The sequence below is a fragment of the Lytechinus variegatus genome, chromosome 3, assembly GCF_018143015.1.
Source record: "Lytechinus variegatus isolate NC3 chromosome 3, Lvar_3.0, whole genome shotgun sequence".
NCBI classification, from domain to species: domain Eukaryota; kingdom Metazoa; phylum Echinodermata; class Echinoidea; order Temnopleuroida; family Toxopneustidae; genus Lytechinus; species Lytechinus variegatus.
Window position 1 is genome coordinate 34,571,860 of NC_054742.1, and position 25,697 is coordinate 34,597,556.

The following is a 25,697-nucleotide window of genomic DNA, read 5'->3' on the forward strand; positions in this document are numbered from 1 at the left end:
AGTTATGATGTCATTTCAAAAACTTAACCTCAGGTTAAGATTTGATGTTGACGCCGCCGCCGCCGCCGTCGCCGTCGGAAAAGCGGCGCCTATAGTCTCACTTTGCTTCGCAGGTGAGACAAAAAATCAAGTGTGCAAGAGTATTCCAGCATACTAAGTTTTAATAAACCAGGGGGCCGTTTCATAAAGCTGTTTGTAAGTTAAGAGTGACTTTAAGAACGACTGGTGATCCTTTCTTATGCGTGAAACCATCGCTAATGAATATACCATGTGCCATAAGAAAGGATCACCAGTCGTTCTGAAAGCCGCTCTTACTTACATGTACGAACAGCTTTATGAAACATCCACCAGTAAACATGAGTACATAGTCCCTATTCAGGATATATTTCAAGAAAAAAAAAGATAACAGGTTGAAGAGGCTTTGTAATTTATGAGTTAGTAATGAGAATAAAGAATGTAAACACCTGAGACTCTAATCTATGTGTAAGTATGACATGTAGAAATCAGAATTGCCAATGATTGTATATTTTTTTTCTTTTCAGTTACACTACTAGAATGAGATCATGATCAGCAATGATTTCAACCATTTCTAATGAACTTCAAGAACTCCAAACCAAAGGTCAAATGTAAGTAGGTATCACACAGCAAGCATTAGTCTTTTTTAGGGAAAAAGTGCAAGCTCTCACCTCAGCTGCGGCCCTCATAGCCACCTTCTTCGCAACAGCACTTTTGGCTTTTGCGTTCCATGATGATGTAGAGGTGTCGATTTTAGAATGCCGCGATTTTTTTGACTGGTTATGGGTTATGAAGGGGTGTCGTTTGTAAAAGAGCATGCAAAACAAAATACAAATCATAATAGCGAAAGGTGCAACAGATGCATATGTGTGGTTCTTTTACATGTATTATTAGAAGGGAATATCAAGCAAATTAACTGCATGCTTATTTACATACATTTACAAAAACTCTTTAAAAAACAATCTATTGTTTACATTCAACAAAATCAAAATAACAAAATTAACACATATCTAATTAACTAAATAAAAGACAGCCTAAAAGAAATTTTATTTCACCCTGTATAATGAAGGTTAAATATGATGCCAAATAAAATGAATGTAAATAGTATTAGTAGAAACATTATAATCCCTTTTAAATAAATAATTCATAATTTTGATTAATCAAATGTGCACTTTATCCTTTATTTTCTGAATGATATGATATACATGATATAAGAAACCATCCCTATCTCAATACATATTCACACTCCTTTCATTGAATAGATAAGATATATGGAATCAAATGAGGATCAGCACCTACATGTAACACTAACAATAAACTAAACACAATACCAGAACATGCACATTCAACAAAACTAAAACAAAACAGCTGGCATAATACATACAGATCACAATGAAATGACTACATGAAGAGTTACGACACAAAGTATCTATAAAAGACATGGAGCACTTAAATGCATACTTTTATTTTTTTGACAGAAAGTTGTTTTTATACTCTGAACAACAAAGCTAGGTAGTAATCAAACTGCCAATCAGTATCTCATTCTTAATCATTATCTTAAAAAAGGTAACTCCTACCTTCATTTAACAAGAAATTTTCAATGTAGTTCTTTAGTTTTTTTTGTGTATCTCTTACTTGAATTACTTATTAAAGTGTACTATAGTTTTGTGAATACACTTCTTTGATCATGACTGTATGCCATTATTGTTTAGCTAAAATAAGCACAACATGAACTTTCTAATGAAGTCTGATGACATGAACTATTCTGAACACTAATCAATACAAGTATGTTTATAATGTAGCTATCAATTAGTGAACATTCATATTTCCCCATAAATTGGAGAAAAAAAGGTAAGTTATGTAAAATATAGTACTAAAGTATCATCTAAAATTCAAGTGTAGTACTTACTGAATGTATGGGAAAATTTAGATTTTGCAATTTTTTCAGCCATTGGCATTTTAATAACATCTAGAGCCCTCTCACAGTAATGCTTTCATTTTAAAATAGCCTTTGAGTGAATAATTACAGATTTAATAATTTGATATTAGGAAGCTCCTGACAGAGATTAAATAAAGAAGACAAAAATATGCAAATGTTTAATTTCAATAAGGCACCTAGTTGAAAAAAATGATGGAATTTGTGTTAATTTGTCTTATCTTATTTTTTAAAATAAATCCTTCACATAATAATAATATATGGGGATTTACCCAAACTATAGACTTTAAGGATAAAGAATGATGAGATAAATTGTCAGGCATTTCTTTCTTCTTTTCATTTCACCCTTTTTTGTTTTGGAAATGGGGTAGTAAATTGATCTTTAAAATTAATGTTTTTAATTTCTTAAGAAATCAAAGATCTTGCTATAAAAAGGTAATTAATACCTCATGGTAGAATTTGAACCCATAATCCTCTAAATGAAAGATGAAAATCCAAAACACTATATGATGCTTACAAATAGACATGAAGAGTATCATGAATGGATGTCTGCAATGATTTAATGAAGGTGATGACAAGGATGTAGAATGTTCAAATCCATATTATCAAATCTATGATGATTTCCAATGTGCTACATGATGTGTATGTGACACCAACTTAAATCATTTTTTTATTATCATTCTTAAAATCAATCTTGCACCAAGACAGCATCTAATGATACAATGTACTAATTCCTATCATTAAACATATCCATTCTGGTTCTCAACAAACACTCTACCCATGCAATAATGTGTTTCTAGATTGATTCTAACTTACATGTATCATCATATTAACGTAATACTTACAGGCTTACTGTCAGTCTCATCTTGCGATGCTGATGTTTTAGCAGGAGCTGAAATGAAAATAGAAATAGGGGAAGATTGTTACGATACATAGGCTAAAACATGACAATCGTATGATGATTCAAAATGCTGATCTTTAAATTAAAGCGCTAATTTCAGATCTGCATAAACAATGGCAACTTACAAACTTATTTTATTTGTAACTATACCTTAATCAAACAAATGTAAGATATTAAATTTGCATAACTCAACTTTATTAAAAGCAGCCCCACACGCAATATAATCAAGAAATGAAATTAACCTGTTCCCCCCCCACCATTTTCTGAGTAATAAAGTCAACAAAAAATATCTTAAATCAGCATTACAAGGCTACTTTGCGCAGTGATTATCAGCAGAAAGGAATTATTTTAGGCCGTGTTTATGCTTTCACTTTTCAGGCCAGAATCAGCGTTTCCAAACGTGATTAGTCCAAAACACGGTTGCATCCATGCTTACTTTCATTTAAATGCTGTTTCAAAACGCCGATTGTAAACTCACAAAAAGGTGTGTTGGTAAACGTCGTTTGACCAGAATCAGGCTTTCTGGGGAAGTATAAACAGAACCACGATCGTAAACGTGTTTAAATGACGTCATTTGGTACATGCTTCCGGTGACCATCGCATTGCTCCATGTTATCTCCACGTAATAACACTTGGAAAAAAAAAACTTTTGAAAAAAGATGCGCCCAATTTGACCTCGCTTTCCTGCTCAATGAAAATTACGATTTCGCCTCGGAAAAGTCAAGCATAAACAGCACTTCCACAACCATGTTTACGATCGGCGTTTTGAATTGACGTTTGAAAACGCTGATTCTTTCCTCGCGATGGAAGCATAAACACACCCTTATTTATTTAAACCTAGGCTGAAATCTGATGGATTATTTCTATCTGGGTTATCAAAACTTGGCATCACTGAAATTCAATATTCAGAAAACATAAATCTTGAACACCAATAAAATACTTTGAAGGGTAATAATTCTACACAATGTGAATTTCAATCAATTGCATTCAAAGTTCACACTGCTCAGAAATATCTCAGGACAAGTGAAAATCCAGGTACTATTTCCTGATCATAAAAAAAAAACACTCCTTAAATTGGCAATAAATTATTTCCATATAGTTATAATTAAGGTGTAGATGAGTAATGATGAATAAACATACCGTAAGTAACGGTGTATTAACCGCACCCGTGTATTAACCGCACCCCCAACTTTGGACTAAAAAAAAAAAAAAAAAAAAATCTTCTCACATTTACATGCATATTTGAGGTACGAAGAAACAAAATCTAAGTTTTTCAGATTTCCAAAGTATCCAAAGAGATTACCGGTATGCAGAAATATGCTGTTCTTGATCAATTCATCTACAAATGTTAGAAAGAATGGTCCCGACAATATTGGCAACTTACACACTCGCTCACCTCACAGTAAGTGTACACACACAGCACTGCCATTACATTGCAAACTACGATACAGTACAAGTCATGCCAGTACATCTTATCAAATTATGATCTGTGTCTTTCCCAGCGTAGAAGGAAGAAACATTCACATTTCTTGCATCACAATTTCACAATCACTTTCAGAAATTTGATGTCTTAGCATGAATTTTGGATACGGGATTATAGGAAGGTTCAAGAAACAAAGAAATTTGCATTTTTTACAGTTGTTTTTTACGGCTTCGTGCCGTCTCTCTCGTGCGTGGTTTACATGGTATCTTATGAAAAGCAAACAGGAAGGAAAAAAAACAAGCTGGCGCGAAACGGGACTTTGAATAGCGCCAGCTTAAGTCGCACTACAACCACATTACAACGCAATCTCTAAGCTCACTCAACTCTCGCTCAGCGGTGACAAAATATTACCGAGTATGCTTGGCGTCTCTTTTAAATTAGCCAGGGAACTTCACTACTTTGAATCGAGAATAAAGTCAAAATTAGTGTCATGAAGGTGGGTGCGTTTGTTATGGACAACATTTAATGAATATTGCAACAATCGCTTCCCATTACCCGCGGCTCATACCCCTCTAAACGACATTGCCTGGGCGGCTACGCCCGGCCACTCGATGTGTTGTGAACTGGCAGACATCGTACATGTACGGGAGGGGTTACGGCGGGCTGGCTCAGACCCGTCACCGTGTATAAATCGCACCCCCGACTTTTGCTTCTACCCCGCCGAGAAAAAGGTGCGGTTAATACACCGTTACTTACGGTAACTTATCAACTATCAAGTATCATTACTAAAAACAGTACTTCACATAATAGTATATTTGACTGGTGACAAAAAAGTGAAAGAGTATAAACATGAAATATACTGTAATAGACAATAATCTATAGTAATTGAAATAGTGATATAATGATCTCAAAGCATTGCTAGGACATTTCTTGTAAAATGGAATGGAAGGTTGCTATTTAATAGCAACTTTATCACGTAATGGCATCACTCATGAAACACATGTGGCTGCTATTTCAATGGTAAATTAAAGGAGTTATCTCTGGCATGGCCTGTAATGGGTTAACCAAATCAAGGTTTTCGGCAGGCTATATTGAGAGCTAATTAAGGCTCGGGTGTTATGTTCCATGGTGGAGCGTTATAACAGACTTGTATTGCGGTGTCACGTGTGCATGCATTCCTTGACATGTGTACTAGTATTCACTCCATATTATAAAAAAAGTCTATTAAATAAACACACAAGTTCATGTTCATGCACCATCAATATTGTTCATTTGTAGCATTTGAGTTACTTTTGTAGTAAAGTAAAATCTAGAAATAATGGCAGCTTTGTGTCACACATTTTGTGAATTTGCTGGGATCATTCTCATGTTTTCATGGTGATGGTAAACATCTTTTATTGATCCAATGTGGTGTTGTAATGCTTGAAATGCCAATTGTGATGATATATTGATCATCTTGTTTATGGAGATTTGTTTCATATTCAGGTACTCATAATTAAGTCATTATTTTAGACCATATTTTAGTTTAAACAGTGAGTTCACAATATGGGCATATTTGTATTTTTTTTACATATTTCAATATACATGTCAGTTATATTTAATTCAAATGAACTGATGCACCAAATTTTAACATTTTGTAACAAGATCTCATATTTTCATTGCAATTTCTGTAACGATATCACAATGCAATAGTTTTCTATAAAAAAAATCAGAATAAAACAGAATATAGAAATGCACTGACTACCGTAATACGTATGTATACAGTGTAGTCTGTTTCTGCCATAATATCATGAATCACCACCATCAGATTTAGAAGGTAAAATTGATAATTTCACAGATAATGGGAAATAAAATGAGAGCAACAAGCTGCCCAGGTCAATATAATTGCAAGTCAATTATTGCATCATTGTTGTCGTTGAATTGCATTTTCATGGAACGAAGCCTGTCAAATAATATACACAGAGTTGGGTGACGGAAATAGAATTTGACAGCTACCTGTGGAAAAAAAAGCACTTTGATCATAAACCTTGCTTTCAATTACCTTGTTGGAATAGTACTTTGATGACTTATCACCTGTAAATAGCATGAAGGTTGTGACACCCACAATAACTGTATCTTTATGAGGGCATAATTCATATTCATTGAACTTTGTTCATCATGTAGAGTCTACATTAACAGAAGCCTGAACTTATCTGGAATTGCAATATGCTCATGAAAAGAGATGATTATTTGGGGAATGCCATTAATAAATTATACAATGTGTCTTCAGAGACCTTCAAATGCAATGCATTCATTCACAAGTGTGATTACTCACTCTATATAATTTTGTCATTTACCAAAGGTATCGATATCATCATCATTCCATGCATTTGAATAGTAAAGGTCACGCTGCATTGAAATTCATATTATTAAAAAACAAATACAACTTTCATCTCAATTCATTTTAACATGTTCGTTTGAGTAATAATCTATGTATTTTTGCAGGTACATAAGATATCCTTGCATACCACCCCCCCCCCCCCACACACACACACAAAATCAAATTTTCAAAAAGTAAAGTGCTGTGATTCAAAACTGAATTGAAAAAAAAAATCTGAAGGTTAAATTAAAAATTGCCAGAATATATACTTTATACTTACGATATCTTGGAGTGAAAAGTGACCTGCGTGGCACTGGTATTGCAGAAGGCTTATAATCCATGTTTGTTATTATCCAATATGTAAAAGCAGCAGGAAATTTGGTAAGGTCTGCACATGCACAAGAATCTCAACAGATAAATGTACTACAGTATGCAGTTCCTATCTCAATCTCTTCTTACAATTTCAATAAATATTTCACTGGGATGGTGAGAAGATGATTGCATATGATGAACCTTCCTATCCCTCAAGAGTATTGATTGATTCTTTATGCCTTAAGGAAAACTTTCTCTATATTACAATCATTGAAGAATACAAGGCAAGAAGAATCTAGCATGCAGCCGCCAACAATGGTAGCTTCATGAAAGCATGCATGATGCAAAATAAATCATCAAGATGAAACTGTTTCGTTTCTGACGTAAACAACAATCCTTCAAAATAAGATGTCGTGCAGCTACAAGTTAACTAAGTTTGCAGACTGTCATAAGGAATCTCACAAGCTCAAACACAATTTCAGATAGGAGTAGCGTAAATTCAGAGAATAAGGTGCTTCAATTGAATTTGCATACGGTCTGGCAGCAATGTTATCTCTCGCTGGCATGTATTCAGATTCAGACAGCACTCACTCTGAATGAAGCCATTTCAATTTCAGCACTCATTATCAACATCCTATCTTCACCTCATCAAAATAAAACAGGGACAATCCAACATGGAGAAGGTAAATTGAATGACTGAAGTCGCCTGCACTTTATAAATATCAAATTGACAAGAGTGACACTATTCAAACTCCTGCATGAGACAAAGGCCACGCTGGAATTTCCTCTGATTATGGCTGAGCATAGCACTGTGACTGAACTAAGCATTTAATCCAAGAGATGTCTTAATCGTTAATCCTTAATCCCATCTTTAAAATTAAAAAAAATTGTTTCCTAATCCACTCCAGGTCAACCATCACATCAGTTAGGCAGCCTATATCACCAAGGTGCTCCAAAGCTTTTATACCACAGAGATTCATCAACTTCAAAAATTGGATTATTTTGTTAAAGAAAGGCGAGCATCAATATCAATCATTCCAAATCAAGGGTGAACCAGCATGAACTGTTGACTGCATCTTCTAATCCAAGGTATGGATGTGACTAGCAAGCAGGACAGATCGATGCATGCATACACACGCCCATCCAAGGTTGATACATGAAGTCAGATGGTGGGTGAATTCTATATTGGTAGTAGAAGGATCCCCCTACGTCAGTCAATCATCATCGATGGAGAATCTCAAGGGCTTCTGACCTTTCGCTCAGGCAGATGACGGGCACAAGGGGTGCAAAGACAATGATGGAAACTCACACATTTGTCTGATTGATACAGAGGGGTGGCCAGTGAGGGTTTAATGAATAAACACTGCCCAGCTCATTAATTTTGTGTTGACTAGTATATTGGATATCCTCCATGGGTGCTATTGATAGTCAAAACAAATAATAAGATATGGGCCTGTTATTTGGTTTGCTTCTTGGGGTATTGAACATGTAAAAGAAATATTCTCTAATGGATGAAAGGAATTAAGGAGCTGGTTACAGCAATCAGTTACGGCTTTCCCAACTGGTAACAAGGAAGGATGACTATAAGAATATATCGATGGTATTCTCTTATCTACTGGTATTCAATGCAACTAGGTTAAAGCTGATCTTCGCAAATTGCAAATTAAAGTTTCCACATTAAGACTACCACTATACTTCAATAAGCGTCCTCGGAATGGATAGCTGTTTGAGTTCTTTCTTGAGCTCTGTCCTCAAAACTATATCCACTTATCCAATTTACTTGACACTGTCATGAAGAGCTCAAACAAAAATGTTCTTTGTAAATTGACAAGAATGAAAACAGTCCCTTCAAAATAGGCATGAATGATAGGAGAGTCACGAACAATTGTTTGAAGTCCTTATTACTCCATATGCAAAGGCTTCAAGACTTGGTAAACTGATACTAGTTATTCAAAGGTGCACATGACTTGTTCAAACAGAATCTCTAATTCACAATGCAGTGGAAATGAAAAATAAAGAAGATTCTAGTTCTGAAGTCCACACAGTATGAAGTACCTGGAAGAAAATCTTTCTCACACTTCTCTTGTATGATTCAACTTTGGACGTCTTGAGTAATCTACAGTATGGGTGGTGGCCTCACAAAATAAATTCAAATGCATTTTGTCAATACTATGAAGTACATGTACAATGTACTCTGGCAGGAGCAACATTCACAAACATGTGTCAAGTTCAGCACAAATACAAAAATAATCAACGCTGGCAAGCGATACTGAATGATTCAGAACAAAAAACAAAACATATTGCATTACAAACACAGCAATATGGCATATTCAATTACATTCCAAGGTCTGCATGCCAGATATGCGACACCCACAAATGAATTCAGTTATCTTTTTCCAGCACATCTGTAGGCGGTTTGGCAATGGGAAGTGTTGTTGTGGTGAACAAGTGGGGGCCCCTTTTCATCTTATGGTGATTCTTCTATTCATCATATGAAAGTAAAAACAAACCCAAGATATCTTTAGGAAAGTGCATAGTTGCAAATGTATATGATGCAGTTTACACTATCCCTGGTGAAAGCAGTACCAATAAATTGATTTAAACAATTTTATTCAGATAAATTTGGTTTCAAGGAAAGAGATAAACAATACAGTTAAAAATACAATGCATGCCATAGAGACTCACTCTATCTGTATACAAAAACAATAAGAAAAAATATGAATCTTGAATGATCAGATGATGACAAGTGACTTGGTTTACTTGGAGTTTTTATCTCAGATCATATCTAGATAATGATTATGACAAGAGAAATCATGATTTAAATAACAAACTCCCCAGAAAAAAACCCAACAACATAATGAAAATACAATGTAGATAATTAATTGGCTAGATTAACAAAAGAAATTAAATGAGCACTCTTTTTGGTAAACAGGAAGAACAGGTCACTTCTTAATTTGGTTCCATGACATTAGCTCTGCCGACAATTACTTCGCTGCAAACTAAACACATTAATGGAATGACTATTAAACTTCGAAGCTGGATTTAACACTATACCCTATCCTAAACCTATTAGGTTTAAGATAGGGTATAGCGTTAAATCCACCCTATGAAACCTAACATAAAACCCTATTACAACCCTAACCCTACATGTACATGTATATCTTAGATGAAATAAAGCCCAGAGCAAATATTGTGTCACCCAAAATTTAATAGCAGAATAATTAAAAGAAGGTATTTTTATAGATCAACATTTACCACTGTAGAGATTAAAACAAACATGGACTTTAAACCCAATTGTAGTCTAATACATTCCATTCAAATCCATTCTATTGTTATATTAGATTGATGGATTGAGAGTTAGTCAGTGTACATTGCAACTTCATGTTTGGTGTGACATCTCACACCAGTATATGTAAATAACAATCTTCAAACCACATTATTTTCACTCCCTCACCTGTCACAATGGTCATGAGTTGCAACATGGTCCAATAATAATTTGGCTAATGCCCATTTGATGATGAAATCTTAATGTCAATAACCTGATAACCCCTTTATCTATTAATCATTTGGTAAAAAACTAAGCCCAAATTATTTTGTTTTCTTTCTTTCGTAGGCATTCATCTTTTTGTCCAAAACACTAAAAAGATGACCTGGAAAAAGACCAATTAATAATTGGCAAAAAATTATTGGGCAATGCTTTTTGATACATCAAACCAGAATCTTATTTCAATGCTTGGCTTTAATCAAGAACACATCACCCCTAGCCCAATAGTTTGAAAATGTTGTTGGTATACTTCTCATTCTTCTTCAATTTATTGCCAGAAGAAAAGAGTGGAGTGGTATAAAAGAGGAACCATTCTCTTGTTATCTATTGAAGATGACACTACATCAACTTCAAAGGAAGACTCATACTAGAGAAGGTCTAAGGTGACAGTGACTGAATTGGTTTTCAAGATGGCTGTGGATTCTTTCATAGACAAGACAATTTCAACATCTGGAGTGGATTGGGAATCCTATAACCATGCACGTCTCCTTTTAAAGGGATAAACAGAGCCTATAATTTTAGAAAATATGTGACATGCAACTAGGCCGAGCTTGTTTTCTGTAGTTCCTAAAGTTAGACAAAACAGATAATTTAACATATATTCATGTCTAGAAAGGTTTATTTATGAAACTACATACTTGTACTCTTATTATTAATTGTGGCTTCTTTGAAAGTTATACTAAAAACTTCCAATCATTATCATCAGCTCAGCATCATCATCATCATAATTGCTATTATCACTATTATCATTATTATTATTGTTGTTGTAGTTGTTGTCATTAATATTTCCTAATCCCCATCACCATCAGCAAATACTGTTTACCAAGTACATGCTTTCCTGACAAGACTTGTACATTCAGACTGGACAAAATCAGTTATAATTTCATGCAAAAAAAAAGAAAGGAGAAAAAAAACCAAAGACACAATGACATTGCTGAAGAACAAATAGTCATGACTGTTTCCACAGGTCTGAACCAATTCTAAACAGACTTGCACAGACCATCGCAAAAAGACCAATTATAATTCTGGGTTATCAATATAGGCTGCCTGACACACTGTGATATCAGCAGAAACATAATTACATTTGCCGTCCAAGCCAGGTGACTCATCTATATCACAGCTGAAACAAAGCACATTAGTTTATTTCACTTATCATTATCTATTGCACTTCTCTCTTTCACTATTGTAAAATTGTTTATTCATTCAGTCTGCTCAACTGCTGATACGGCAGAGTATTCTATGCAGCCACTTACACATCAAATATTACATGGCTGTTCTCCTTTTTCTCTTTCTTTTAATACCCTGAATAGGAAAAGATATTTTGATGATAACAAATGTCTCTTTCTGTCTCACAAGTACTTACAATGGAAAAGTCATAACTAAGATAAAGTGAGAGAGTGTGAGAGATTAGCAGTAGGGGGAAATAGGCATTGCAAGTAGAGGAAGACAACCAAGACATAATTTAGGAGGCCAGGAAGTTCTTGAGACTCTGCCTCTCTCAAAGCAAAGTCTCAAACTTCCCGTTTAGTGAGCATTTACAGCACGACTGCTACTGACTGGAAATCTCCATGGAAATCAGATACAGACTACAGATCTTCAAGTTTTCATAGATTTGTTATCGCAATTCAATATACGGCAACCTCTTTGCTTGCCTGGGAATTCCAATGGGGGGGGGGGGGCAAGAAACAAGTAGGCCTACATTCGTGTTTGGCCAATGCATACCTGTTTTTGAACATCTAATAATATTACCAATATTCTACAGGTATTTGAAATATGTTTCATTCATTTATATCACATTAGTCATATCTAAATCTTGTGATTTCTTATTTGAACATAAAGTCATATGAGGTGCATGGGAACTCCATTTTTAAAACTAATTAACTACATGAACCACCCGGAGACAGCCTGCAGATGTCAGACATCATCGTCTGACTACAATTTTAACAAGACCTAGTTTAAACCTTAAAATAACTGTGATGTATCTGGTGTGAAAATGAAATGAAGTCTGATTGTCTTTGATGGTAACAGGTGGACCAAAGAGTTGTCTAGACAATGAAACTCTGCCACCTGCTACAATAGTGGGACAATGTAGGATTAAAAGTGCAAAAAAAAATAGCATGAAACAGTCAAAATTATACCCAATCTACTGCCCCATCCTCATCCCTTTGACTAATGAAATTAACCATATTTGAATTATTATTTTTTTTCTTTTTAACATTTGACACAGGATTCAAAGACAAACAATATAGGGCCAACATGTATAACATTTATCTGTAGGTAATTGGGAAAATCTGTTTTGGGACATTCTCCAGCCCTTTCAATTAGATCTTGGACAGTTCAGGGCAATGGGATAGGGTGAGTCAATTGACAAGGGGCAGAAATTCAAACAAAGAATTCATTTAAACTCCAAAACACAAGAGAATTCCCTCTTGGTGCTTTTATATTGCAATTATCTGAAAATGAAAATGTTTGGGAACATCAGAAATCAACAATAATTTTATTAGTTTGTCTAAAATCAACCAAACAGTAAAGACAATACTCTGAGGCACAATTTTCTGTACATACATTGCCCTGGCTACAAAAAATGAATAAGCATGGAATTATGATACACTAATTGCTCTCTTTTTTTCTAATATCACCATCTTGACAAGAGGGGGCACACTTGCAATTAACATAACAAGGACAGGAAATGTCTTACCTTCATAATCAAGAGATTTTGCTTTTAAATTACTTCTAATCAATATCAGTAGCTGTATAGTTTTAAAAATATTTCATTTTCTGGTTAATAGTAAAGCATGTCAATAGGGACTATGGAATTGATGTCAACAAATGATGTCAGAAGACCAAGGACAATTTTCAAATGATGATTAATCAATGATTATTAATAACAGCTTTATAACCCTATAAAACAATTGATATGAATGCTTAAAACTAAATTAGGAGGTCCCGACAAGAATATATTGTTTTGCTATACAACTATGAATTAATATCAAAGATACAAAATCAGTAGTCCTTCAGTCATACAGAGGTAGCACATGAGATCACACTTCAAATTTAATATTAAAGTACAAGTCCAACCCAACAAAAACTTGATTTGAATAAAAAGAGAAAAATTCAACAAGCATAACACTGAGAATTTCATCAAAATCGGATGTAAAATAAGAAAGTTATGGCATTTAAAAGTTTCGCTTATTTTCAACAAAATAGTTATATGAACGAGCCAGTTACATCCAAATGAGAGAGTTGATGACATCACTCACTATTTCTTTTGTATTTTATTATATGAAATATTGTTATTTTCTCGTCATTGTCATGTGAAATGAAGTTTCATTCTTCCCTGAACACTTGAAATTCCATTATTATAAAATTTTGTGCTTTAGGCTAGGAGGTCCTAATCGTCAAATTCGTAAAAACTGAAATATTGTATAATTCAAACAATAAAAAACAAAAGAAATAGTGAGTGAGTGACATCATCGACTCTCTCATTTGGATGAAACTGGCTCATTCCTATAACTATTTTGTTGGAAATAAGCGAAACTTTGAAATGTCATAACTTTCTTATTTTACATCCGATTTTGATGAAATTTTCAGCATTGTGCTTGTCTGATTTTTCTCTATTGATTCAAATCAACATTTTTCTGAGGTGGACTTGACCTTTAAGCTTTCTGCTCTTAACATTTATGCTTGATGGGATTCTGAATAAGAATCATACACATTGGCCCGAATTCACAAAGGTGGTGTGTTTTTTAACCATCAGTTGAGTCCATGGTTTATGCAGATTTCCTGTATAAATTACGCTTATCTACCGCATGTATTTAAATGCTGATGCGCACGTTTGTCACAGTGCGCCAAATTGACGCCTGTTGCCATGGTTAATACCTCTGCCACATTTGCTCTATGGCGAGTCGAAAACAGCCATTTTATTCATTTTTATTCAAACCACCTATATTAAGCTGGTAAAAAAATGTTAAAACAACTGTTTTCGACTCGCCGTAGAACAAATGTGACCGAGGTATAAGTACGTTATTTCATTCATGAGTCCACTGTTTCAAAACGGTGGACTCATTAATAAAATAGCATGGGTGTCAATTTGGCACACTGTGACAAAAACGTGCATCAGCATTGGACATTTTTTTAATATACGCAGTAAATAGGCGTAATTTATAGAGGAAATCTGCATAAACCATGTGTTTAACCAATAGTTTTAAAAACCACCTTTGTGAATATGGGCTTTTTGGTCTAGACTAAAGGACATAAAAAAAAACAAACACTGGATTAGATTTTGTCAAAAGCAGAGTATAAATTATTTATGCAATTGTTATAAAAAAAAAGAAACATATAAAGCACAATGGGGTGTGAAATTTGAATAGAAAGGTCAATTGTGTCTCTATTATGGGTATGAAGTGGTAAACAGAGACAGACATGTACTATTCATAATTCCTTCAAGTCAGGAGCACTGTACATGAACACATATTGATCATCAATTTTCACAATTTTACGTTTTAAAGGGTAACGCTATTGCAAGTAACTTTCCAAAAGTTAATAGAGAACAGTAAATCAGTATATCAGTAAAACATAATATCAGCTGATATAGATTTCCTGCGCAGACAATTGGACACTGCAAGGAACTCTGTAATTATCACATCCTATGAGTACCTTTACCTCTGGTGGCTTCAGACGAGTCTTAATGATTGTTAAATACTTAAATCAACTATTTAATGTGATGGTGACTTTATATGGAACAGGAGTGTCATGTAAAGTCATAATTAATAACTAGTATCACTTCCTCTTCCTGTTTATTTAGAGGATTAAATGGGACAAGAAACATAATCTTATGATTTTCAATACAGTAAAGTATCATAATAGAAAGAAAAATATTCATCAAAGATATATCAGTAGCCTTCCCATTCATATAAAGGCTGACTACTATTCACAGTAAAATGGAATACTCCCAGTATCCTTTCTAAACAATATACAAAAACATGTACATGTACAAGTACAGTATGCTCCTAAAACTTTCAAGTACATAAAATTTTGTAAAAATGAATGAATATATAACAGCAAACTGACTGTACAATACCAAAATTAAATTATTTGCTTCCCATATCTGGAATATTGCAAATAATAAGAAAATAGAGTAATCCGCCAATACAGAAAGATCAAATTCTCTTGTAAACTTTTATTTAATTACACTGTACATACCTTTCTTTTTCACATAAAGAGGTTTTTGTTTTTGTTCCTCTTGCTTCTTCTGCAATTGATCCTTTGCAAGTTTATTTGTGCTGATGTCCACAGGCTGAGCGTTTTTTTCATCCTTCTTCTTTGGTGGTGGTACTGGGGGTGGATGGGTAGGGTGCTTTGGTGAGGTGGGCGGTATATCCTTCTCTTTAGCAGGTGGTGGAGGCGGAGGGGGCAGCGATGGTGGCGCTGGCTTAGTGGGTCGTGGAGGGGGTGGAGGTGGCGTCTTCTTGGTCTTTTTGTTTGTTCTTCATCAAATCCTGAATCAGGGCTGTCCTTTCCATTCTTCATGCTTTTCTTCTTTGATGGAAGAGGCCCTTTCAAGAGGCACTTGACTATCAGTGAAATGTCCTTCTCAAACTTGCCGTCTTTTCCACCTGAATCCTTTCCAGAAGCCATGTTATTAGAAAATAAAATGTCTTTTTCCAAAACAAATAGAAGTCTATTAAGTCTAATCACGATACAATCATGAAAGAAGAAAATTTGTGTTTCTTCTTTTCAGACCACTATTTTATGATCAGCAAAATTGCCTGCATGCAAGTCTCACTAATTACACTTTCCAAACACACTGAATTGCATGAAGTATAAATTCATGAAATTCTCTTTTGTTGTTCCAGAATAACAAATGACATCAGGTTTCTTATTCAAAAGTAGCCTACCCAGCAAGTATGCAGTGAGTGTTTCCAACTTTCAAACAAAATGTGCTAATTTAAAGAAGAGCTGCCAAAAGAATGACAAAAATATCCCTGACAAGGTCAAGTTGTGAAAGTTGTTTTCCTTCCGAACCATGGGTGATAGTAAGAACATTAAGCCCCATTGGCCTATCAGAGTAATCCTACAAGTATGACGTTGGCACAGTATTTGGGGTGAAAGCCATGTGAGGCCAATCGATTCACCCTGACTACTGTTATTGTGATTAGGCTAGACTTTACAGTGTTAGACAAGCGTATATCACTGATGGCACAAACACACACAGTATTATGCTGGCCCCCTTATCCAGCTCTCCAGAAAGATACAGAAAAGGTTTTTTTTAGTCTTTGCTACTGTGAAGGGTAGAATCAATGGCTTCCTCTCGTTCAAGTCGCTACCCGTTATCAGCAGACTTCCGCTCAACAAATTACCGCATCCAGGAAGAGAACCCCATGCGACACCTTTTAGCCCCTTCCTCACTTTTGAGTGACGTGATTGGCCAGAGCGGTTCGCATAGCGGACACTTTGCTTGGGTTCTGTCCATCCACACTTGTCAAATTCTGGCAGAGCATGGGTACTAAATAGCGAGTCATAGGCAATGGAACTGTCTTCCATCGAATCAACATGGCTGACAAGCAAGCCATCTCTGCAACTCTGCACCACGCACATCATCAAGCTGAACTTTAGAATGGAAACGTCATCTGGTAAGTTGATAGCAAAGTTATTTTATATGTTTGCTGTACTTAATGGATGAGGTATCATTAGAACTGAAAATTAGCTGGATGCTTTAATAGTTGCCTATACTAATTGGGTCCTGTTCAATATTGAATACTTCATAATTCTTTGAAACACATCATAGGCCTATAGTGTTCAATGTATGAATATTGGATTCAGGAAGGCCCTACATGTATACATACTGTACACTAAATGATATAAATCTCACCATGACACATGCAAAAAGTATCCATGTGACTTTAATTTCTTCAGGCTAGTATACACAGACATAGATAAAATCTGCTCAAAATTCTGGATTTTTTTTTCATTCACCTTCCATGCAATGTCTGTCCTGAATGTAATCTTAACCCACCATCACCATTTGTTACCCCTCTATAAACACTCACATCTTTCTTGTATCCACTCAATTTGGACTCTTTCATGCCTCATTAATTCAGCCACAAATCCTGAGGTAACCCCTAGTTTCCAGAATCATTTATAGTCATGCTATACATGTATGTATGAGGCAAGAGAGTAAAAGATACTTTCTATTCAAGAATTCAAAAGGGACATGCCAATTAAAAGATCAATGATCTTTTTTCTTCTTTGCTCTCAATTGGTGATACACCTTTTTCCTTACTTCAAATTTGGTCTTCAGACATGCATCTTCGTCAATCTACTAATCATAATTATAGGTTCACTGGAAATACTGCTATTGTCTCATTCTTCCTACCATGGATGAAATATACTAAAAACAATCTGAACTGAGGACATGATATGGTTCCACAATATCTCATAAAAACAAGATACGTGTCAAAGTAATTCTAATTGGAAAGAAATATTGATATTTGAATCGAGCGGATCCAGTGAATCTCCTTAAGTCCCTGCTGGCATAAACACAGTACACCCTCATTCGGTCTGTAAACCTCTTGGTCATATTAACAGTTAGTGCAAGTCCACATGGTCTAACTTCATTTGTCTACAACCTCTTCTTATATTTGTCAATAATTAGTCCAATCCATTTTTTTGGGTGATGATGATTACAATTACATTGAATTCCCTTGTAAATCAACACTTCAGCTTTTTATCTGGTCTTTCAGTGGACACTGTGCAAAAAAAGCATGTTACAATTACCCTTCTCCATTCTTACACAAGCCCCTGACTAAATACCAGAAGATCCTTTTTCAAGAAGTCATTGGTATCACTCAACCTGGGATCAAACCCATCAACATAGGCAATACAACCAAAAAGAAATTACCGCATATGTTAAGTCAAAATGTTTATTACAACTTCTGGAAATAAGACCAACTACCAATTAAACTAAATGAAAAATGGACCCAGTACATGCATAAAGCTTATCTGGATATGATAAAGTATTTTTCTTTAGATCAAGTAGTTTCAGACAAAAAAAAAACACTCTAAAATGAGCAGATGTCAGTCACCATATGGCAGAATTTCACTGCACTTTTATTTTTTTCCAACAACAAGGTTTTTCAATAAACCAACTGATACGATACACAGACTAGGAATACACTTAAGAGAACATGCAACCTTCTAATGGAAGATGAATAATGTCTCACAAGCTGTATTCAAACAAGAATCGGGGAGGGAGACATAGAAAATAGCTTTAGCTTTATTTTCAAGTTCTAATTAACCATATGTTCACAAAATCTTGATGGAGAATGCAATCCCAAAATGTAGAAAAGTGTTCATTTTGAAAAGTTTCACTGTTTAAAGAATCATTTCAGCATGACTAAGGTCTTAATCATGTCTATCACCATCACTCAATCAAAAGTTCCTATTCCGCCGTGTTAGAAGTCACTTAGATTCATAAGGTCAAACTGTTCAATATGCTGCATAAAACGTGAGAATTGTGAGAATCACCAAAGAGAGCAAAAATTGCATTATCTGTGAAAATAGAAAGGGTGTTACAGACCAACCAAAATCATCACATTTGTGTTTTGGGACTGAAAATTTCCTGAAAGAAAAAAAAGGCACATTTACACTAATGATTTAAATTAGGGGGACTTTCAGACATATGCTTTACTTACCACTTTGTTCAGACTGCACCACCATTTGTCCGGACCGTTTCACATCATCAAACTTGGCATAAATAATAGATAACCTGGGAATGACAGACCAAGTACAAACATATAAGTAACCTCACATCATAATTCAAAGTGCTGGTATTTTGTTGTTCATTTATATCACTGCCCTTTAAAGAAAAAAAAATTACACTGTAGAGACTAATGCGGTCAAAAATGAACCTACGTACAGAGAACATTCTTAAAGTAAATCAAAAGAAAGGTTGTTTGTGTTTTTAATGGCACAAAAAGGAATTTTATATCTAAATTCCTAGGTTATTTTGTGTTTTCTGATTAATCATGGCATTCAAGTAGAGGTATCAGAATGAAAGTATGAAACACTGTACAAAAAGACTATGTATGGTTTAAATTCATAATGTCAAGGAAATTTAAACATTTTGAAATACTATTGATTAAAACTGAACCAAACATGACAACATGACTGTAGTCTTTTCTAATACCGTACATTTTCTAGAGCTCTATAAATAATGGTTATAGAAAAATAACTTCAAGTGCAGGATATACAATGAAGAGAAATTAAAAATAAGAGATTTTGTGAATAGATAGTAAGTTACTTACCTTGATGAAGGAATGCCCTTTTTACCCAGGTCTATCCTAACCTTCTCTCCTACATGCCTGTAGATCTCAACTAGTGTGTTGATTGCTGTATCTCTTACCTGGAAATGAAAATGCAGATTGGATACAAGCGATCATGTGGATTTCATATAACCACAAATGTAATACATTAATTTAATGCCATATCACATATACTGTATTTAGAAAAAGAAAATCATTTTAGAGGCTCTTTAATACTAAAGGATGTTTGTTTATCACTGTAAGAATTCAATCAATGAATTTATATAATAACAAAACAAAAACTTAAAATAAACAGTATGATAACCAACATTTACTACAGAGAACATAATTTTAATATGGAAATTCAATATATCTCACAAAAACAATTATAACAAAGTGTTTCACAAGTTTTATATATTTGAAACAAAATGTCAACAAAGAAACTCTCCTTCCACAATGTAATGTATTTACTCATAAAAATAAAGTAGAAGTTAACAAATTCAAGAAAAGAGGGGTGCAACAGAAATACATACTTGACTGTTAGGATCCCCAAGAAGTTTGCATATTGATGGAACAATTTTGTTTAATAGTAGAGAACTTGCACCAAATCTGCAGGATAAGAAATGTAAAACAAACTCATGCAAACCACCAATGTTTATCAAGCAAAGAGATGAGGATTTGATTAACAGTTTACACATACATGTAAGGTGAGTATGAATGATTCTAGTTTTTCTTCTAGCAATATCCGTTGGCATAAAAGTGCATTTCTATTAATAGATGCCTTTAAAAATAATAATTTTCTATAATTTTGTGAGTTGTGAACTTGTCCAACATGAACACATAGCCATTAGTATCCATAGATCAATCTACCTGAGTATATATAAATATAAATAAATATTGATATTATATTATATGAAATATTATATTGATATATTATAAATATATAAATATAATTACATCTATCAGATAAAAAAAATGTTGTACTGTCACTTTTTTTGTAATCAACAACCAAATCATCATATTTTCAGGAAATACATGAATGGACAATAGAGGGGCATTCCATAGATACAACTTACAAAATTCTAATTTTTCATTCTTTATCCCTTTTTGGATCAATTCACAATGCTCATACATTAATTTTGCAATTTAAGATCGAACTCTGCATAACTGGACATGTACATTGTAACAGAGAATATTTACCCTGTACATGTACCTTCCTATGAATAACACTAGGCCCTACTGCAAATACAGTGGAGGCAATGTACATGTATTTTGTGTTCATGTACATGTATGTATAGACATTATAGAAAAGGCAGAAAGAGGGCAGCATTTCACTTCGGAGAGGAAGTGTTTCACAGCATCCATCACCCAATCGTATACAGGGGTACATGCAATGCCTCAAAATGAGACTGCAATATATGGGTAGCTCCTATTACACGCTGAAGTCTGAATGATTCATTCCTGGCGGGGCTACTAACGAAAGGTCATGACTCGTTTTCTAAAGAGGCTTCTCATTAAAGCTCATGGAAAGAGTGCCCTCTTCAGTTCAATGTCAGGAGAGTCTGCATAAATTCCATGAAAGGATACTCTGTCTATAGTGTGCAGTTTGTTTAGCCATAGAGGTAGTTTATTCTTGGGCATTTGCATATCCACATGTATGAAGATCTAAATAGCCCTTTCCTACAGATAAAGTGAAGAATGGTTCACTAATACGATTTACAAAAAAAAGGAGGGAAATAAAAAGAAATATGAAAATACATGGAGTCACAGTGTATACATTTCCAATCTGCTATTAAGGACCTGATGCAGGTAGATTAGAATTGTCCTGCATATACATGTATCATGAAACCCTAGGCTCAAAGTGATGTGGATAATCATAGATTTATGAAGGCAATTTATTTGAAAAACCAAATTAAAATAGTGATTTAATGATCTGTATTGAAAATGCCCAATATAGAATAAAAATCAAAGTGATTAATATACTTGAAAAGGCACTATCTATTGTATTGAATATGTTCACATGTTGTGGCTGTCCACAGAAGCAAGTCGCAATAGGCAACAGAAGCCAACCTACACTGTACGATTAAAATGTAGAGGACTAGGATAAGTATAATACAATCCGGTGAGGGGGGCACTTCAATTGATGAGTGGATACCATGCATGGCCCAAAAAATATGTAAAAAGGATTTCTTTTTTTAAGATAGGGCGCATTACGGACACAACATACTAAGGGTGCCAGAACCACTAAAAATAATGAAAAAAGGGTATATATATTTCGCTAGGAAAAGTACGCGTTTATGGTCCAATTTGCGAGGGTATAAAAAACAAGAATACTTTGTACTTTTAGCTCCAACACTACGTGTTTAGGGTCTGATTTGAGCGAGGTGTGTGGGGTGGTACTGAACCCAATGAACGAAAGGTAAAGCCGAGGTTCGTGATCACGTCCGTGACAAAACAACTAAGATATCGTTGTACTTTTGTATAGGGAGTCAATTCAGGGAATACTTGTCAAGGGTACTGTTTTGTTTCCAATACTTGTTAAGGTTAGGGTTTCACACATCAATACTTGTTAAGGGGTGTATTTTCAGAACATGGAAAATACTTGTTGAGGGTATTTTTCGCAGCCCCATGTTCATGCATGGGATCCACTCATCATTGGAAATGCCCCCCCCCCCTGGAATACAATAATTTATTTCTACTAAAACAGAAACAACTTAGTTTCCATTTCCAATCAGAAGATTAACTTTCTTTTATTCAGCATCCATCTAGCTCTATCACCAATCACTGCCTTAGCTAGACATACAGTATTCTTCTACAGAGCAATTAATTCAATCATAAAAGTGCAGTGATTTTCTACACTTGATCATTTAGCCTCCAGACATGTCAATTTATCTATGAGAGCCAATTGGGGCTTCTTTTAACAAACATTGCATTGAATGCTATTTAGGTGAGGCACACATTAATTGTATGATTCATCCATTAATTCCAGGTGAGGATGCCCATTTATACAGTATTGCCTTAAGAATGACACAGGGCACTAAAATTTGCACTGTCTCTATCTACTCAGATCAGTGCCACGCATGATTGCATTCATATTTTTAAACCAACAGGAAAGAATGTGACTCAAAGCAAAAAGTAATAGTAACTGCCATGATGATTCTGTATTCCTTATTGTATCCATAGTGATCGAGGACAGTGACCCAATTCTCTAATGTGACAAGGTTCATGTCCACACTCAATCTGTACGCTACATGTAGGTTTCAATAGGTTCATGAATAAGAGAACTACCTGTACAGTATGTACAACATTTACAGTGTACCCGGTACTTTAAGTTGGAAGAAAGTAGGCCTGTATGTACATCATTCCCTCACAGAAAATTATTTTTTACATTATGTATTTCCTGTTTGCATAAAAAAAGGAATTCCAATTCATTTTGATTCATAATAACCTTTCCACTAGTATATTACAGCATTCAATCAGTATTTCTCTTGTTTTAATTGCTGTAAGATTAGATTACATGTAATATTTAAGACGTGAGGGAATTATGACTCAAAACCTGGATTACAAATCTAGTACAGGTACACATTAATAAATTCAAAAAATTATTTTAATACACAATTGTTTTGAATGAGTTTTCAATCGATCAAGGCCAAATGCACCTGTATGATTATAAATCTAACAAGCACACCAAGTACAACACAAGGCACTTCACAACATGAATGATCACCATTATCAGCATAACAAACAACGCATGAAAGGTGCACTGGCAATCCACCCATGTCTGCACAGTTAATGAATAAGCTCCAATGATGCCCAATACAACCAGGGTGACTCAAAATTCATTCCAGCTAGGCTTTCTCTCCAAAGACTGACAGTGGAAGATGAATAATGGATTGGATGCTTTCACGTCTCTCACTTCATTTCCCTGCTCCTCCCCTTCCCCCTCTCTCTCTGGAGATTTTTGCAGATGGCTTTGGTGTTTTATTTCTAAGCCCTTAAGTTAAATCAACAATCATCTTTTTCCATTATGATTTATTTTTAGAAGAGACTGTTTCAAAAAGGGAATCCCCAATAGAATGAGGATGACATCATCATTCATCACCTTGCATCTTGAAACTTTGAGAGTTCAGCATTTTTACAGCATTATGGCACATTCTTTTTTTTCATTCCTCCTTGATCAATCTATAACAAAAAATCTGTCTGAATTCAAACCATAGCTTTTGCTTACCTGAATAAACAGATTTGAAATAAAAGAATTTTTATTAGCTGAGCTTGCTTTATAGAGATAACCAAAAGGGGAATTCAAATACAACACTTGATTTGTGACAATTTGACAGAGATCCCCATGGTTTCACCCTTCCTCATGCACAGATGGAATGTCTTGTTCACTACTTGACATGTCTGTAAAGACCAGATCAATATTAGACATGACAATGCATAAACTAAAATCTTAATTCACTCGGGCTCTTTCTCTTGTTCGCTCAGAGTCTCCCTGCAGGGAATCCATTAGGAGATAGAGACTAAACATGAAGAAAAAGGGAATACACTTTTGCACTACAATAAATACCAACTCTCAAGACAAGTTTTCATTCAAATTATTAGAAAACAGCACAGGTGTAGTTAGAATATACATGGAGTATCTTTAAAAAAATAATTTTTTTTTTTTTATTGGATAGAGCAAGTGCTCAACAACAAATGAATTTGTTTAAAAACAACCAAAAATATATCTCTTAAATTTCAACACAATGGGAAAATTTGGGATGTCAATTTTAAAACACACAAGTATGGAATGAACTTATGCACAGAATAAAGCTTTTGTGGTGTTTGGAGATTTTTCAGTAGAACTATCAAGCGAAACATCCCTATTCTAAGATGTACAATGATTGAAATAGAAGATCACATATAAGAGGCTTAATTCAAGGACATTGATTCGCAGGACATGCTGATGGTCAATGAAATGAAGGAAGAATACTTACACATTTATAGCCTGCATTAAACATAGTAGAACTTCCTCTCGAACACGCCAACCTTTGTGCGAAAATGCTTTCATCAGCCTCTCAAATACAAACTGTAAAATAAAGAGACAAATCGTAGATATTCCAAAGCAATAAAACATGAAACTAAATTGACTTACCATCGAACTGTACTGTAGGCCTACATGTATAATGTACAAGATTATCTGAGCTGAATGTACAGTATCATTGTGTACAGTATTCATGAACATGACAGAATGTACATGTACAGTAAAGTCATCATTTTTTATCAAAATTATATACACATATGTAAAAATCATTCATTCAAATAGAAAAAAAAAATGCCACTGGTTTTATATAAGATCCTCATTCATTTAATCATTTAGCAGTTTGTTTGCATTTTATTACAAACCTTATGAGAACATTTCTATGAAAAAGGAACAGAAAACCACAACAAAATAGGCCAATTCCAGGAATGATATTTACATCAGGTACATAATCAAAAGTTTATCACTATAAAAATTCACAAGTACCCGGTACATGTATTTTGAAGTCTTGATATGAGGCTAGAGCTCTTTTAATGTTTCATGGTCCAATGATAGGACAGACAAGATGTTTACACTGGGAAGGCTTCCAATCTAATGTGGGAGGGAGAAATCGTTCTCCATCACTCACTGCACATACTTGTAACTCAACAACTCCACATGAAACATATCACAGGGATCTCTGTAATACCTTTGGGCAGGCGTTTCTTCTTCCCCATCAGCAAAACGCACATGATTTCATACATGTGAACATACATGTACATGTGGAAGACATACCTGTGCCCCTTGCAAATGAGCATGCATGACTGCAATGTGATCGCAAGAATTCTGATTGCACCCAAGATCCTAGTCTCCTCAGACCATTATTCCTGTATGTAATGCACATTC

The 25,697-nt window shown here is 34.6% G+C and overlaps 1 protein-coding gene across 13 annotated transcripts in view; it reads right to left on the reverse strand.

Moving 5' to 3' along the window:
* The window catches only part of LOC121410850 (CLIP-associating protein 1-A-like), a 74,696-nt gene extending 49,668 nt beyond the window's left edge, over positions 1-25,028 (reverse strand). For 3 of the 13 annotated variants that reach the window (XM_041603188.1, XM_041603189.1, XM_041603187.1), the window contains exons 1-6: positions 24,769-25,023; positions 20,326-20,401; positions 19,796-19,893; positions 19,184-19,257; positions 2,797-2,843; positions 687-791 (exon numbers count right to left, since the gene is read on the reverse strand). In XM_041603188.1, the coding sequence (XP_041459122.1) occupies positions 687-791; positions 2,797-2,843; positions 19,184-19,257; positions 19,796-19,893; positions 20,326-20,401; positions 24,769-25,016 (648 nt within the window). In that variant the 5' untranslated portion in view covers positions 25,017-25,023. Of the gene's footprint in view, positions 1-686; positions 792-2,796; positions 2,844-6,914; positions 7,644-19,183; positions 19,258-19,795; positions 19,894-20,325; positions 20,402-24,768 lie in introns of those variants that run through there. The other 10 variants (XM_041603185.1, XM_041603184.1, XM_041603196.1 and 7 more) reach the window with 7 other exon arrangements.
* Positions 25,029-25,697: the final 669 nt, after the last annotated feature.